Raw genomic sequence first — 17,063 nt, 5'->3', positions numbered from 1 at the left:
AATATGATTAAATTTGCCTTGTGTGATTAACTACATATATAAAAAATAATTGTATACAATTATTTTTGTGTGATTATAGTATCTGAGTATGTTGAAATGTCTCATGGTAATTAAATTTGACTCAGTTGATTAATATAGTATCACAAGGTTATGAAAATGTTCGATAATGGTTAACTATCTTACCAGTGGTTAATATTAACCATATCATTAATTATGTACGACTAACCTTCACTAGTTCACTTATAAAACAAAATTCATATATAGTTAAGCATACATCCAGGTACATGCTGGGTATACGCAATAAATATAATTACTCTTCTAAAAAATTTGAAAGGTGAATGTTACAAAACAATATACAGATCATAATATTCAAGCCAATTAATTTCAAACAACTTTTTTCTACAGAATTTCAAACAACTCTTTAAGACTCTACCCCACAAATATTTTTTCAACGTATGATTATAATTAAAATCCCAGCTCGTTTCCGGCGCATGAGGTGTCTCTAAAAAGAATGTGTCAAGTAATTAAGCCAATTGGTACCATGACTTTTACTATATGATTTTATAGTTTTCAATAAATTTTAAATAAATTTTAACTAATAATAGAATATGTTAGGAGTATACAAGAAAATGAGTCGTTAGTACTCCTCATAAATTATAATAGCTAATCTAAATGACACGAGCAGAAATCTCCAAGTATAACAATTATGAAACAGGATACAACAGGGGTGGCAATATTACAAAAGTTACTATCTATGGTTACAAAGAAAATCAGATTATACCAAATGGCAAAAGAGGGAGGGTGGTTGATCAAGCTACATAAAAGGGCATATAAACTACAAACATGTGATGAGGGTGAATGATCAAGCTACATAAAAGGGTACATAAACTACCAACATGTTGTGAAGGTGGGTTGATTAAACCAAAAAAAGGGATCATAAACTACAACAATATCAACACAGATAAAAATAACCTGTATTAATGACACAATAAAGTCACTTCCAGAGCTTGACAAACTTGTCATGACTGGCTGAAGCAACCAAACCATTTACAGTAGAAACCGCCAATGCCGCAATAAGACCTTCATGAGCAGATAGAGTCATCGTCTTGTTCTCAGTCATGTTCCAGAGCTCCAATGACTGCAGATCATGGTACCAATTATAACGGGCCAAAATTACAAATCTAATTATAAATTGGATATAATTACTATTTGTTAGGGAGAAAGTAAAATATAATCAGGTCAGAGCACCAAAAGTTGCCACATCATAATAAAACCACAAACAAAATGTAGGAATTAATGACTGAAGCACCTTTTATATAAGAAAATTACTAATTCTTAGAATGTAAGTTTAGGTCTAACTCAATCCCAAAAGTTAACTCATAGGATAAGGGATTATCTCCCACTTATATATTTAATCTTGACTTTATCTCTAGCAGATGTGAGACTTGAATTTTTTCCAATACTATTAGACTTGGTGCGTGGACGACATGATGGGTGGCCCATTTAATGGATCTAGAATAAGCTCTGATACCATCTTAGAACGTAGGTTTGGGTCTAATTCAACCCCAAAAGCTAGCTTATAAGGTGAGGGTTGTCTCCCACTTGTATATCTTTTCTTGGCCTCACCTTTAGCAGATATGGGACTTGAATTTTTTCCTAATAGTAATAATCTGTAATCTATATATTTGAAAGGGAACAGATAATGACGGCCTTAAGTGTGATTGATGAACTATTGCTGCATGTTTGGATTAATTGGATTAATCATGAAAAAAAATAACTCTCATAACTGATTATATATAAAAAAAGATTTGGGATGACTAATACACATTAATTAATTAAGTGGAAAGCAGTTAATGATGAGTCACAATAATTTTAAGGATAATTTTGTAAAAATAATATAAATTGTTGACAAATTTAATGCTACTGGTTAACTTTCTTAGTATGTGTGAATTCATTAATAGTCTTATATTTGGAGATGGAGATAGTATAACTTTTTTTTAGATGATAATTTTTATTATTTATATAATTTAACTTTCTATAATTTAAATTAGTATACAAAAATTCAAAAAATATATTATAAAAATTATATGTAATTCTACCAGAGTAGTTGTGTCATCTAAACATGATTTATATCACATCATGTCATTATTTGGTCCATCTCAAACGCATGGCTGCCCATTGTATTGAGATATTTCTAGGGCACCTTCTTGCACCATGGCACTTTAGTACAACCTCCAAAACCTCGTCAGCATTTACCCTTCGGCCCTACTTTGATGCTGATGGGTCGAAATCACCTATCCCATGTGTGTCTCAATTTGTGTCCCTCCAATCAGAAGTTGCCATGTTGATTAAAAACACCACGTAGATTTTCCATTCTTTTTCACTCTTTATGTAACACCGTCCAACCCTAGGGTTCTCTCCCTCCACCAAGGACATCCTCAGTACTTCCCTACTGTCTAAAAGACGAATTGATTTATTTTATTATCCTTATGATAGATAAGGTGGGTTAACTAATAATGGGTGAAATCATCAATTCAAATAATTACAATTAAAATCAAATTTGAGGGGATTTCTAAATACACAAGTTAAATCCAAAAGGATTTCAAAATCAATTCTACATTATAACATTTCAAACATAAATTTCCATTCAGAATCAAATCAATTCCCAAAATTTGTGATTCCAAACATACTCAAAAGGAAACAAAATAAGGAAAGGATGTAGACTTGCCTGGTAACAACCAACGACCAACAGCGAAGAATATGTTGGATGGAAAACACACGAGTGAAACTTATTGCCATTACAGCTAAGCTCATGAACGCACTCCCCTTCACTCCCTGATCCAAGAGTCCAAACCCTGACAGAGTCCTCACTTACAGATGCCAGAAACTCCCCAGAAGGATCCCAACACACAGAATGTATCGATTTTGTATGTCCCTAATCATGTTAAAATCAAATGCATTAGTAGAGTTTGAATAAGACAAGACTTACAAGAGAAGAAGGAACATAAATTATTGTTGAAGCCACCAAAACAACAAATATCCAAGCTCCAAAGTTGTTTTTAGAAATATATAAAATGTCATAAAAAGTATTTGATTCTCATATAAAGAATAACAAATGTTTCTTTTCTCAAACCTCCCACCAGCAAAAACACTTAGGTAGCCAGATAGTGTGAGGAGTGTGTGACTCAAGTATAGACAAGCTCAAGAATAATGACACATCTAATTGAAAGGATTTATCCTGACTCCAGCAATGAAACTTAGAAAAAAATATTCAAACTAACTTTTAATGAATATCGACATGCTTGAGTTTCCACATCAAGTATAGAAACAACATTCTCTGCAGCTGCAGCTAGGTACCTCCCTAGACGAGGTTGAAATCTCATTTGAGCTGTGCCACCCTAATCAGTAAGAAAAATTTTCAGTTTAGCAAACTGAAATGTAAACTCAATACACAACCAAGTAAACAAATGCATTATGCATATGCTAAAATTCTACCTTTGAGACTCTAGCACAACTGCCATTGTTAATGCTCCAATATCTTATCTCACCATCAACATCACAAGAGCAGATAAGATCATCTTTATTAGGGTGAAAATCTAGTGACATAACAGATGAAGAATGTCCCGTGAAGGTACGAAGCGAATATCCAGGCTGCATTGGTAATTACATATCAGCTAAAGCAGAACACGAAGAAAAACACACAAACACATGTATGCACACAATCCATAAAAATCCAGAGATATAGGCAAACTAACTATCTGATCCAGCAATCATTAGCAACCCAGCTCATACATGGACCTGGCATTCAAATCTACCAATGATAGCATGAGAAACTTTTCCCGAATCCCATATAATTTTAAATATACCATAGGAATATTAATCTGGCAGTCAGAAATTTGTTCATAAGATCAAATAACCTATAACATAAAGATAATTGGGATATTAGCACTCATAGTGGAATTCAAGCTACAATTGCTAACCCTAAATATTACCAGAAATGGAAATTTCTATGCCTGCGAAGCACTAAGCTCGCACCTTACTAATCATCTTTTATCATTGAACAAGTAGATAACTTTTCTTTCAAAGCTTCGACAGAGAACTTTAATGCATTGTGTCCCAGTCTCTGATAGCTACCAATAAGCTGAATACATATTTTTAATGATAATCTGTAGCCAATTAAAGGTTCCTGGATCCAGAGCATTGAATAAACTTTTACATTGCGGCGTCTTTGTAGCATTATACTATTGTAGAACCATGTTCAAGAAATCATATACCAGAAAACATAGCTGCAATACATCATATATTTCAAAGCTCACTAAGGACTGGAGTAATTTGATGCATTGTATTCTCCTTTCTAGTATATTTGTTTTCATAATTTCAAAAGAAATAAGCACAAATTATTTTATATTTTTATTATTTCAGTATGTACAAAGTTTCAGTAAAAGATGACCAATTGCAATTCAGAGGCAGAGAAAATCCTATCCTTATGACCTGCATAACCCAGCTATTACAAATTATAGATTTTAAATCTATTGGGGAAAAAATCCCAAGCAGTACACTGTTGGGAGTAAAGCAAATGAAATGAACTCACATTTTCAACATCCCACACCCTGACAGTTTTGTCATATGAAGATGTTGCAAGACGAGGCATGCTTGGACTGAAACGGACATCAGTGATTAAATATGCATGCTCTTCAAGAGTGGCTTTCTGTTTTAGAGAATCTGTGAACCATAAAACAGCCTGCATTATGAAAAAATCAGAGCAAATGTCATATTCCATATATAAACAGAATAAGTAAAAGAGACATTCCTAATTTTTATTTGTCAATTTTCAAGCTAGCCAATTGCATAGTTCACTCAAAATTTCAGGAAATCAGTTGAACAGAGAAAGCAATGAATAAAACGATTTCCCAAAATAATGCACTGACTAACCTTTTTGTCATGGCCACCGCTAGCAAGCAATTTCCCATCAGATGAGAAATGGCAACAGACAACTTTGTTAGTGCTTGCACGTACAGAATTTATTTCAGAAAATGTGAAACCTGAAAATGAATAGAATCAGTGGCCTCGGTTTCCACAGGAATATCTATTTATGCAAGTCAATAAATTAAAAAGCAACAATCCATCTACATAAACAAAAGTATATAGCCCCTTCTAATTCTATTACCAAGAATATATGGTTAATGTTGAAGTAGAAAGTAGTTGGGAGGAAATTGTCTGTGGGCTTGCACATTTTAACCTGTTATTTATAGCTTCAATACAATCAATTAATAGAGTAATCAACGAGTAATATGGACTAAGTGAATTTGGTCTTTTGAGTATTCTGGGGTGTTTTTGTCCAAAACAAATTGTTCAATTAGAGCTAGTTTCCATCCAGATAAGGTCTAGTCTTTCATTTGAAGTTTGGACTATAGCACTTAATATAATTATTATTGATGACAAGCTGCATGTTTTTACATGCAATGCAACATCCTGGGTGTACCCAAGGTCCTTGGACCACTTCCTAATGAGTAATGACTAGCTTTACATGTTTGGTTTCAGGTCGAGGAATTGATTTTGGGTCCAGAATTATTGGGAAAAACCCAAGTCCCACGTCAACTAGAGATAGTGCCAAGATATAATATATAAGTGGAGGAAAACCCTTGCCCTATAAGCTAGCTTTTGGGGTTGAGTTAGGCTGAAACTTACATTCTAAGATGATATCAAAGCCTATCCTAGATCCATTAACGAGCCACCCACCATATTATCCACACACCAAGCCCAAAAGTACTTGGGCGTGAGGGGGTGTATTGGAAAAAATCCAAATCTCGCATTGGCTAGAGATAGTGCTAAGATATAGTATATAAGTGGGGGACAACCCTAACCTTATGAGCTAGCTTTAGAAGTTGAGTTAGGCTCAAACCCATATCCTAAGAAAAATTGATTCTATGTTGAAGCCACTTCAGGTAGCTTTTGCATTGGATCAAAAAAATTATACTAAGTTTTGTTATTAACTTGCTTTTAGAATAAAAACATCCAAACATAAATCACATCACTTCAAAAATCAATTTTGACAATGCTTACCCAAACACACATAAAAAGGATAAGCATACGTACAAAATTAATATTCTAAAGTGTATTTGTTGACAAGGGAAACGTTCATAATTCATTAATGAAGAGTCTTCGATCACTGTTTAAGATTAGTAGTTTGAGATTGTCATGAACCAAAAACCATCTCAAAAGCTTATGTTGTAGGATGAAAGCATATGAATGCCTTTATATTTAACTTAACCTGCTTTGACACGCAAGAATCCTAAGTTTGAAGCATGGACAATGCTTAGGCCCAACCTAACTTGTGCTGAAATTTAACTTTTTACTTAGAATAACAGAGAACAATAAGGCTTTGATACTATGCCATGAAACAACTATCATAAAGGTTGTTGAGTGAAGGCATGTAAATAAATTTATATGTAACATAGTTCACTACAATGTACAATCTACCACTAACAAACAAGTTATCTATAAAGAGAAAATGCATTTTTCTTGCATCAAACGAGGGAAAATTTAACATGTACACACACTAGAATATTTTATTGAAAAAAAATTGGTGTTTACTGCACCTTTGCTTACATCCATACAACGACCAACAGTATCTCTAGGGTCTGTATCATCATGGGATAAAAAAGACTCCACATTATCATCAAGAGATCCATCCTCCACAAAACGGTCCACATCAGCCTGCAATTCAAGATCCTTATCATCCCACTGCCAAAATGGAATGGCAATGAGTCTACATGCAAGGAATTTATTATTCCTTCCATCTATTGAAAGAGCCACTTACCAATTGGTTTGAAGGTGATGTCAGAGTTCCAGAGCCATCAGCACTAAACATCATTAATGGCTTTGAAGAACTACCACTGTGAGGTAAAGCAGGCATTGACATCACATCACCAGGTGTATGTGTTGAGGGAGTTGAGGGTGCTGAACTTGGAGATGGACCAGCTGTATTAGCTGTTCCAGAACTATTGGCAGGACCAGAAGATGCAGGCTGCTTTCTCTTTCTCCCAGTCTGGTTTTTGGAAACCTTAAAAGTGCATTCAGAAGAAACCATGTTAGAAACCTATTTTAAACAGCATTATAAACATACACCAGATCAAATGTCTGCCAAACTCGGACAAAAATTAATGCTCAGGTGATCTAACAGATAAGAAATAAGTAATTATAATCTTGAAACAATTGACCAGCCATTTCTTTCATAAAGGGGTCAAAATACAAAAAAAAAAAAAAATTCCGTCACCACTTTACCAATGGATCATCACGTATCTGATCAGAAAGCTTCACAAAATCCTTTTCTAACTACTCAAGTTTAGAAAACTTGAGGTTAAAGAAATTATATGTATAATACTTGTACTAAACCAATTCAGTAATAAGTAAACAAATTCACTATCCCTTATGGATTTCCAAACTGCTTCCAAATCGCATTGCAGTAAAATTCTCAAAATCAATATGTAGTGTTCAAAATTATGAGAAAATACAATAACAATAACCATAAAATTAAAGATATCAAATTATCAACCATGACAGGTAAGACACATGCAGACTTACATATAGACAGCCAGAGGCAGAAAGTAGAACAAAGGAGATTATAAACTCCATGTGACTTCTAGTTTTAACAATGATATATCAAAGGAAAAGGTATAGGGTTTTTTTAATGGAGCAACTGCATATCAGATTACAAAATTCAGTATAATGAATGGCTATTCCAATATATTTAACAAAGAGAACCTAATTGCATACATCAGAAAATCACTGACTCAATAGTTATGCATTATTTTACAGGTCAGAATATATATATTGGTGTATTGCCCTAATGATTCCATAAGATAATAGAAAAATTATCCACAGCTAAATTTCTCAAATATGCATGTGGTTGTGGCAACCATAAAAGGACTGACCTGATCATTGCCTCTAAAGGAGTTTGACATGCTACCATCCACATTGACACTGCCACCACCTCCCCCCATTTTATCTTGTTGATGCATGCTATGATTTGAAGTCTGAGATTGCTGATTCGAAAGAGTATGCTGTTGCAGTTGCTGCTGTTGTGGATTGGCATTCTGCTGTTGATGTTGTAATTGCGCCAGTTTCAACTACTCAAACAAAAACATTCAGAAGATGTAACTCAAGACACTTGTAGCAACTACAAGGAATTATAAATAGGACACTTGAAAAAATAATGCAAGAACCATAAAGACGATGAAAAGATAAATTACAAGAGAACAAGCACCTTCATTAGCATATCTGTATCACTACGTGGAAAAGCAGGGCCACCTGCTTGAAGAGGTGATCCAAGATTTGATACTATATCACCAACAGGGTTTGAAAGACCATCCTTAGTTACACCGATATTCCTATTATTCAGCAGCATTCTGAGTCTTCTATTATCATCACTTGCAGATGGAGATGCCAAATTTTGTTGTGCTAGCATTAGTTGTTGCTGATGCTGTGGTGTCAACATTGGAAGTTGATGAAATGGCTGAGGAGACTGTATGAAAGGAGGTTTTTGTTGCTGGAGTAGACCAGAACGTAGTTGCTCCAAGCCCTAATAAGGAATAGAAAAAAGGTAAATAGAGAAGCATAATAACTCAACTATTTAGTTTTATCATTAAATGATGTTGGAATCACAAAGTAGGCAGGGTGATTGCTAGAGACTTCAGATATGAGACCACTATTTCTATAAGATGAGGGACGTTTTCCAGGGTTTTCAAGGAAGGCTACTTCTGCCACTTGATAATGGCTAAAGCAGTACAAATGGGATATGATTAGGGTAAAAGATCGTAGGTTAAATTCCCATGTACAACATCAGAACAAGCTCTCAAGTTTAAAATGTTTAGGAACACATGATTTTATCCACTACCAGTAACATTTAATTCAAAATGAACATTAAAATAAAAAGAATACTCACTGTGAGCGGCCACCCTTTCAGAGTCAAATTATTGCTACCTTGATTCGAACCTGACACAAAAAACCACCTGTTCACTCAATCTGTGTGCAAGAGTAATGATAAAACATCATAACAGTTTAACATAAATTCCCAAAATATACTCATCCAACAGGGTGATGAATAAATTGTAATGAACCAACTAGATGGAAAACAAACCCCCCAACAAATGCTTGCAAACCAGCTTCCAAAGTAATATAACAAACCAGTTACATTAGAGTAAGGACATGTTGAAAGAATACCAGGCATTGCTATCAATGATCCTTCAGGAGCTGCAGCTCTGGGATTTAAAACAGGATTGATCTCACTCTTTATATCCTGATTAGCCAAGTCAAGGACAAACAGCTCATAAGAAATGCAATAAGAGGTAATGAGTTTAAATTAAGAACACAAGCATACAGGAGTAGATCCTGGTAATTGCTGACTACGAGCTTGAACTTGTGAAGACATTGCACCAGCAGCACCATGCAAAACTTGCCTGAAATCAAGAAATTTAGTGCTAACAAAGTCAACATCCATAGCTATAAAGATTAAAGAATACCAGATTAAAGAATACCAGATGCTAATATAATTAGTGGAATGCCAAATAGATATTTCAAAAACTTAAAAAACTAAAAATAAAGAAGCAAATAACTATTAATTCTTCAAGGTCATGGAAGGAGTAGACCCATTTCAAATGAACTACTGCAGCTCCTGCCCCTACCCTACCATCCAGAGAAGACAATCAGGCTTCTACATTGTTTACCATACAAGATCCCCTTTTTTTCTCACATTGATGAAGTAAGCTTCAATTCATGTTATTTCAGATCAAACTTAAATTAGCTCAGTATTGGAGTAGTAGAGTAGAATTACTCCTTTCTTTTATCTCAGTCTATTACAGTTAACTCAACTAACCCTGGGTTAGTTGAAAGTTGTAATAACAGCTGTGTACAGCTGTCCTAGCTCTAGCATATATACTATAGTTGTAACCGTTTTTCAGTTGAGTTGAATATTATCAACTTCCTCATTTTCTGTTTAGAAGATTCTCTCTCTTTCATTTATAGAAAGCTTCTATGGCATCTCAGAGCTTTGTTCAATCTTAAGGATTAACAATGGCTTCTGCAATCAACAATTCTGATCCTCCTCCTCCTCCACCACCAACTTCAACTCCAGTGGTTGATTCTTCTATTCCGGTGAATGTGACGGGGAATGCGACAGAGATTCCTGTTTCTGCAACACCAATCCAAACAGTGTTACCAATGGCGACACCAATTCCACAGCCGATTCTGACGACTACTCCGACTAGTGCAACCGGTGTGACACCATCGCCGCAATCCTCTACTTCCTTCTCGCATTCAATTTCTGCGAAGTTGACAAATTCCAACTACTTGTTTTGGTGCCAGCAAGTAGAGCCAGTGCTGAAAGTACATCGTCTTCATCATTTCCTTGTCAACCTGACAATTCCTCCGAGATTCCAAACCCTTGTTGATCGCAATCTTGGAATTTCTTCTCCAGAGTACCTTGCTTGGGAATCACAAGATCAACTCTTGTTACCCTAGCTTCAATCTACAATTTCTGCAGAGGTACTTCCAAGGTTGATCGGCTGTCGAACTGCATGGCATCTTTGGGATAGGCTCCACTCTCTCTTTCGCTCCATGTTCGTGCAAAAATACACCAACTAAGGACTGAGCTTCACAGTATGTAATTGGAAAGTAGGTCAGATCTGATTATTTGCTTCAGATTCAGACTCTAGTTGATTCCCTTGGTTTGATTGGAGTGTTGGTTTCCTCGAATGAGCATCTTGATGTGATTTTTGAAGGGCTACCTCATGAATGAGTCCACTGTGTCTTTGATATGCAGTAAGTTTGAACCTCTTTCCATTGATGAGGTCAAAACTCTGATGTTAGGTCATGAAGCTAGGCTTGATAAGTTTTATAAAAAGAATTCCTCAGTTACTGTTAATTTGACTCAAGGAGCTTCATCTTCAGACAGTTCTGTTCAACCTATTCAAGCAGTCCAGGTTCCTAAATCAGTGGTTCCAGCTCCTACAACAACAACAACAACAACGCCTTATCCCACTAGGTGGGGTCGGCTACATGGATCAACTTCCGCCATAATGTTCTATCAAGTACCATACTTCTATCCAAATCATTAAGTTCGAGATCTTTTTTGATAACCTCTCTTATAGTCTTTTTGGGTCTTCCTCTGCCTCGAATTGTTTGCCTTCTCTCCATCTGGTCTACTCTCCTCACTACAGAGTCTACCGGTCTTCTCTCTACATGCCCAAACCACCTAAGTCTATTTTCCACCATCTTCTCTACAATAGGCGCTACTCCAACCCTCTCTCTAATAGCTTCGTTTCTAATTTTATCCTGTCGAGTCTTACCACACATCCACCGCAACATCCTCATCTCCGCTACACCTACTTTATTCTCATGTTGGCTCTTGACCGCCCAACATTCTGTTCCGTACAAAATCGCCGGTCTTACCGCAGTCCGATAAAACTTTCCCTTTAGCTTGATCGGTACCTTTGCATCACATAACACCCCCGATGCTTTTCTCCATTTCATCCATCCTGCTTGAATGCGATGATTCACTGATGGTTCCAGCTCCTAATACTGTGAAAATTTTACCAAATTCCTCTAATGCTAGTTCAAATACTCAGTTTTTTATGCCCAAGCTCATTTTACTCAAGGGAATTATAATAATTCCAATGACTCAAATAGTGGCAATCAGTTTTTTAACTCTGGCCTAGGTAGTGGCCATGGTTATGGTGAACGCAATGTAGGTCGCAACAACAATTTTGGTAGGGGGGATGGCCGTGGCAGTGGCCGTGGTAGGCTTGCCAATATCCAATGCCAAGTTTGTCATAAATATGGTCATGAAGCTTCACATTGCTACTATCGCTATGATGAAAATTATGTTCCTACACAGCCAATGGTCTATGCTAAGCACAAACGCACAGTCCACTACCACTTCAACACAACAAATTCCAGCACAGCAAGTTTCAACACAAGTCCCAACACAAGTTTCCTCTGCTCTGCAATATATGCCTGTTATGGCTCCCTTTCCATACTTTTACCCACAAATGCAACCTTATGTGGAAGCACCTATTCCCCCAAAGCCAACATTGCGCTACTGCTGGTTCAGCACCTTCAAATTCTCAAGTTCTAGGTATCCAGATTCGGGTGCCTCACATCATGTTACTAATGTTTCTCAGAACATACAGCAACTTACACATTTTGAAGTGCCTGATCAGATTACTATTGGTAATGGGCATGGGTTCAATATAAACTACACATTTAGAGATCTTCTTGCTAAAACAAAGATGGATGAAGCAAGTCCTATTGCTTCTCCTATGGTTGGAGGGTGCAAACTGTCCAAGTTTGGTTCAGAGAGATTCTCAGATCCTACTCTATATCTTTCAGTGGTTGGAGCATTGCAGTATGCCCACTATAACAAGACCTGAAATCAGTTTTTCTGTTAACAAGGTCTGCCAATTTATGTCAGATCCTTCTGAACAACACTGGATTGCTGTTAAGAGAATTCTCAGATACTTGAATGGCACTCTCAACCCTGGTCTCAGACTTCAGCCTTCAAACTCCCCAAATGTCTCTGTCCAAGCCTACTGTGATGCTGGCTGGGCTTCAGATCCTGATGATAGAAGATCAACATCAGGGGCTGTTATTTTTCTAGGACCTAATCTTGTGCCCTGGTGGTCTATGAAGCAGAAAGTTGTGGCTCGATCTAGTACAGAAGCAGAGTATAGAAGCTTGGCTCTCGCTACTGCTGAAGTGACCTGGATTCAGACTTTGCTTTTTGAATTACAGGTCAAACACACTACACCCGTGTTTTTTGTGACAACATGAGCACAGTTGCCTTAGCTCACAACCCAGTTCTGCATTCCAGAACCAAGCACATGGACCTGGACTTGTCTTTTGTCGGAGAAAAAGTTCTGGAGAAGAGAATTCAAGTGGTTCATGTTCCTACTATTGAATATTGATCAATATGCAGACATTCACTAAATCTCTTACCCCATCTAATTTTACTCTGTTTAGGGACAAGCTCAGAGTGGTAACAAAGATTTTGTCAACCCCTCAAGAGCTTGCCAGGGGTATTAGAGTAGAAGAGTAGAATTACTCCTTTCTTTTATTTCAGTCTAGCATAGTTAGCCTTTATAGTTAACTCAACTAGTTGACAGTTGTAATAACAGCGCCCTAGCTCTACCATATATACTAGAGTTGTAACCGTTTTTAGTTGGGTTGAATATTATCAACTTCCTCATTTTCTATTTAGAAGTTTTTCTCTCTTTTGTTTATAGAAAGCTTTTACTCAGCCACAGCCACAAGCATAACTACCTTATGTTTCAAGCATATATTGTAAATTATACCAATTTAAAGACTTCAACAAAAAGTGATAAAAGCTAAGTTCTAAAGAATACCCTGAAGGCTGGCCAGTAGCTGCAGATGACTTCAATATTGAGGCATGATTTGGGTCTAAGAGTTGGTCTCCATATCTTTGCTGTACAAAATACCATAAGATAGTTATGAATACATATAACAAAAAAAAAGTAGTTCATCTTTATAATTAGGCAACCAGAATATCTCCCAACCTTCATTGCTGCATCTTCCAAAGAGTCCCTTTGAAGGGGCAATTTTAACCTTTCCTCATACATCTTTGTTGCTAGTGCATTTGCCGTGCCAGGGTTTCCAACTAACCCATTCGTACCACCATTTAAGAGATGAGCCCTATCCCTACCCTGTTGTTGCTGTGGTGGCTGCTGCTGATGTTGCAGCTGTGGTTGCTGCAGCTGCTGCTGTTGTGGTTGCTGCTGCTGCTGCTGCTGCTGCTGCTGTTGTTGCTGCTGAGCCCTCTGTAAAAGGATTTGTTGCATCTGCATGTGTTGCTGTTGTTGTTGCTGTTGTTGCTGCTGCTGCTGTTGTTGATGTTGCGACTGCTGAGGTTGTGGCTGCTGCTGCTGCTGTTGTTGCTCTCTCGCCTTAATTAACTGGGTCTGCAAAGAGAGTTTCACAAACTATAAACTTCAAGCAGTAACTCAGTATTTTTCCCCTAGGCAATTCCTTGGTAAAACTGTACAGCCCAGCATGCCAACAATTTTACAAGGGCAGCTTATATATTGAATAATCAGATAAATAGCTATATCTTGCTAAGCTCATAGTTATCAATTCCAGATAGCAGCATGGAGCAGCTGACCCCAAAACCACAATAGTGTGATAGTGGGATGACCTCTATTAAGAAATTTCCAGATATAAACTAAATAATTTATTTTACATATGTATAAATGCTGAAAAATAAATAAATTCCCATAAATAAAGGCATATTCATAATCATAATTAAAAGTCATAATTTTACAGCAAACATAGAACTTAATAATAAAAGTCAAGTTATATATAAAAGAAAAACAAAGAAAAAAGTACGCTAGGTTACCTATCTAAACACAACACTGAAAGAAATATAAAACAAAAACATAGAACCCCTTTGACATGAACAGAACACACCCCGAAGGATGTGAATAGAGAGACACCAGACAACAATGTTCCAGAGTGTGGGTTGGACAGAAACCCCACTGCAGTGCTATGGGTTGGCCGGAAACTCCACCAGAGTGTTATGGATTGGTCAGAAACTCCATTGGAGTGCCATGGGTTGGCCACACATGCAGCTGGGAGCTGTAGGTCAGATAGTTTGTGTCACCGAGAGAAGAGACTGGCATCGTTTAGCCTTTGAAAAGAGTGAGAATGGGAAAATAGGGTCAGATGAAATAAAGATGGGCGAAATCCAAAGATTACCCCCTTCAATAGCACCAAACATCGTTATTCAAGAGGAACAAAAAAGGGGTTTTGTCTGAGTCAGTGGCGGTTGTGATGGCCACGATAGCAGCCGCAATTCACACCACTCCAGGTGTGACAGCAAACTGTGGTGTGAGTCGTGTGACAGGGCTCCCACTAAGCAGCCAAAGCCACAACGCTCTGCAACACCGCTATAGCACACGATTGACTGCTGTGGCTAAGCTAATTGTCCAAATATTGAAATTTCATATTCATGCCTAGACCAAAATAATAACATTAGTATGTACTGTATAATAATAATAATAATAATAATTTCTTCAATTTAACAAAGCAAGCAAAGCAGACCTGGATAGATGGATCAGATTTCCTGATAAGAACCACAACTAACATGCAAGGCCTCTCAAAAGAAAAAAAGAGATATAAATTCATCATGATACAGATTAAAAGAAAAAGGTCACTAGATGAAAAGGAAATGTAAGCTGTCATTACAAATTGGAGAAGTAAATTAACCAAGTGAGGAACATGAATTTATAATGGGTCATGATGCCTATTACAACTACAGACTTATTTGAAATGATACTGCCAGCCACCTAGTCAGCACCCTAAATATAAAAATAAAGATCTCCCTGCAATTTTATTTAATCAAAGATGAATCTAAAGAAAAGATCCCAACTTTCCAGAAGTTGGGAGGCACAATTTTGAAGTTATAGCTAATTGAATGTATACACTTCCTCATTGAATACATGAACAAATACCACAAATACCACAATTTTGAAGTTAATCAACTGCTAGTTCATCCTGACACAACTTTTTCTTCACTGAACTTCTAGCACAACTGTCTGACTCAGATTTACCGTGCAAGAAGAAATATGCTATGTATGAACCAGCCTTAATAGTTAAATATGCTACATACAAACTTCCTTATTGAATGCATGAACAAATACAGCCAAAGTTAATCAACCAACCTCGATATAAGATGCAGCAACCTCTGAGTGCTTCTCATTAGTCCTGGCAATAAATATGTCCCAGAAAACAGACCACCACTCAAACAGAAATCCTCCAGGGGCATCAATAGCTGCAACCCCACATTATCATCAACAAAAGCAGTCAGACCCATAAAATGCGGGGGAAAAAAAGCAGAAATATTAAATCCAACATAACTACTTTGTTTCTAGGTAACTCACCAACAGGGTCCGAGGACACTTTCCCTTCAGCTTGAAAAGCCTGAGCTGAAGCTTTCAAATCCCTCTTCACTAAGTAATCATGGATATAAACATCTAACCTGAAAATCTCACAGAGCAAGCAAGCACATATGAGAACCAAAGTTTGGATCTTTACATCAAGTACATCACACACAGAACAGATGACAAAAAAACCCACATCAAAATAGCAACACCCAAATGCAGGAACCAACGAGTTCAATTTCATTCAATCTAAAGATACCCCTTACACTTGCAGAGGCTAAAAAACCCTAACATACCCATAAGAACATTCTCACACATTCACCAAAACACAACCAAACCAAGGGAAATAAACCAACTCAAATCAACCCAAAAAGAGACAAAAAGCAAGAAAAAGACCCAGAACCCAAATCAATAGAAAAAGGCTAAATTGTTTAGAATGAACAAAAACCCATTTTTCAAAACTCACAAAACTGCTATTAAAAATTGAAAAAAAATGGAAAAAAGAGCAATAACACTTACATCTTATCAGCTTCCCAGTTAGTCTGAGACATGCTGTCAGAATAAATATTGATGGGTAATGAGAGAATGAATGAGTTTGGTGAATGTTTGTGAAACTCAACAGTAGCAATGGCAAGAAAGCATTTGGTGTAGCAGAGAGACACACACAGAAGGAATGAGAAAAAAAAAAAAAAAAAGCTTATTGCAAAATTGGTTTCTCTATTCTCTTTATTACACTAAATTGATCATCTAACCATTGAATTTCTAAATTTTAAATTGAATAGAATAAAAAGTTGACTAATACTTTTTTTAAAAAAAAAATTTAAAAAAAATATTTTAAAAAAATTAAAATTATAGACTTTAAAGTAAAACACACTTTTCTATCGCTATATTCAATTTGAATATTTTGTGAAAAATATAATATTAATATAAGTTTTATAAAAAAATAATTCAAAATTTAAATTCTATTTTTTTAATTTATTATATTTTTATAATCTTATATATTATCTTTTAAAATATAATATATAAGATTAAATTTTATTTTTATATAAATTAGAATATATATTTATATAAATTTTATTTTTATTTTATATATATTTTTATAATCTTATGTGT

The 17,063-nt window shown here is 36.1% G+C and overlaps 1 protein-coding gene across 3 annotated transcripts; it reads right to left on the bottom strand.

Moving 5' to 3' along the window:
* Positions 1 to 637: 637 nt before the first annotated feature.
* On the bottom strand, positions 638 to 16,644 carry LOC114384968 (transcriptional corepressor LEUNIG-like). Of its 3 annotated transcripts, none has more exons than XM_028344838.1 (18): positions 16,470 to 16,644; positions 15,951 to 16,048; positions 15,732 to 15,841; positions 13,572 to 13,973; positions 13,401 to 13,480; positions 9,380 to 9,458; positions 9,223 to 9,298; positions 8,945 to 8,994; positions 8,267 to 8,581; positions 7,935 to 8,129; positions 6,821 to 7,048; positions 6,600 to 6,744; positions 4,933 to 5,042; positions 4,592 to 4,741; positions 3,496 to 3,651; positions 3,282 to 3,398; positions 2,729 to 2,935; positions 638 to 1,138 (listed from the first exon to the last, which is right to left on the bottom strand). In XM_028344838.1, exons 1-18 carry the CDS (start codon positions 16,499 to 16,501, stop codon positions 995 to 997), a joined length of 2,694 nt encoding a protein of 897 aa, XP_028200639.1. In that variant the 5' UTR covers positions 16,502 to 16,644; the 3' UTR covers positions 638 to 994. The 3 variants fall into 3 exon arrangements, with proteins under 3 accessions (XP_028200639.1, XP_028200638.1, XP_028200640.1); XM_028344837.1 differs by having other exon boundaries at positions 6,821 to 7,063; positions 16,470 to 16,643; XM_028344839.1 differs by having other exon boundaries at positions 995 to 1,138; positions 6,600 to 6,717; positions 6,821 to 7,063; positions 16,470 to 16,501.
* Positions 16,645 to 17,063: the final 419 nt, after the last annotated feature.

This window comes from Glycine soja, chromosome 14, assembly GCF_004193775.1.
Source record: "Glycine soja cultivar W05 chromosome 14, ASM419377v2, whole genome shotgun sequence".
NCBI classification, from domain to species: domain Eukaryota; kingdom Viridiplantae; phylum Streptophyta; class Magnoliopsida; order Fabales; family Fabaceae; genus Glycine; species Glycine soja.
The sequence above is the reverse complement of the archived record's forward strand: the minus strand, read 5'-3'. Positions and strand labels throughout refer to the sequence as shown.

Bases quoted from the DNA above. Each gene is read 5' to 3' on its own strand.
- LOC114384968 (XM_028344837.1), bottom strand. From the start codon at position 16,501: ATGTCTCAGACTAACTGGGAAGCTGATAAGAT. The intron at 8,130-8,266 runs GTGCTTGTTCTC...TTGTTTGAGTAG, and splicing joins ATACAGATATGCTAATGAAG to TTGAAACTGGCGCAATTACA. The intron at 7,064-7,934 runs GTCAGTCCTTTT...TGCACTTTTAAG, and splicing joins CCTTTAGAGGCAATGATCAG to GTTTCCAAAAACCAGACTGG.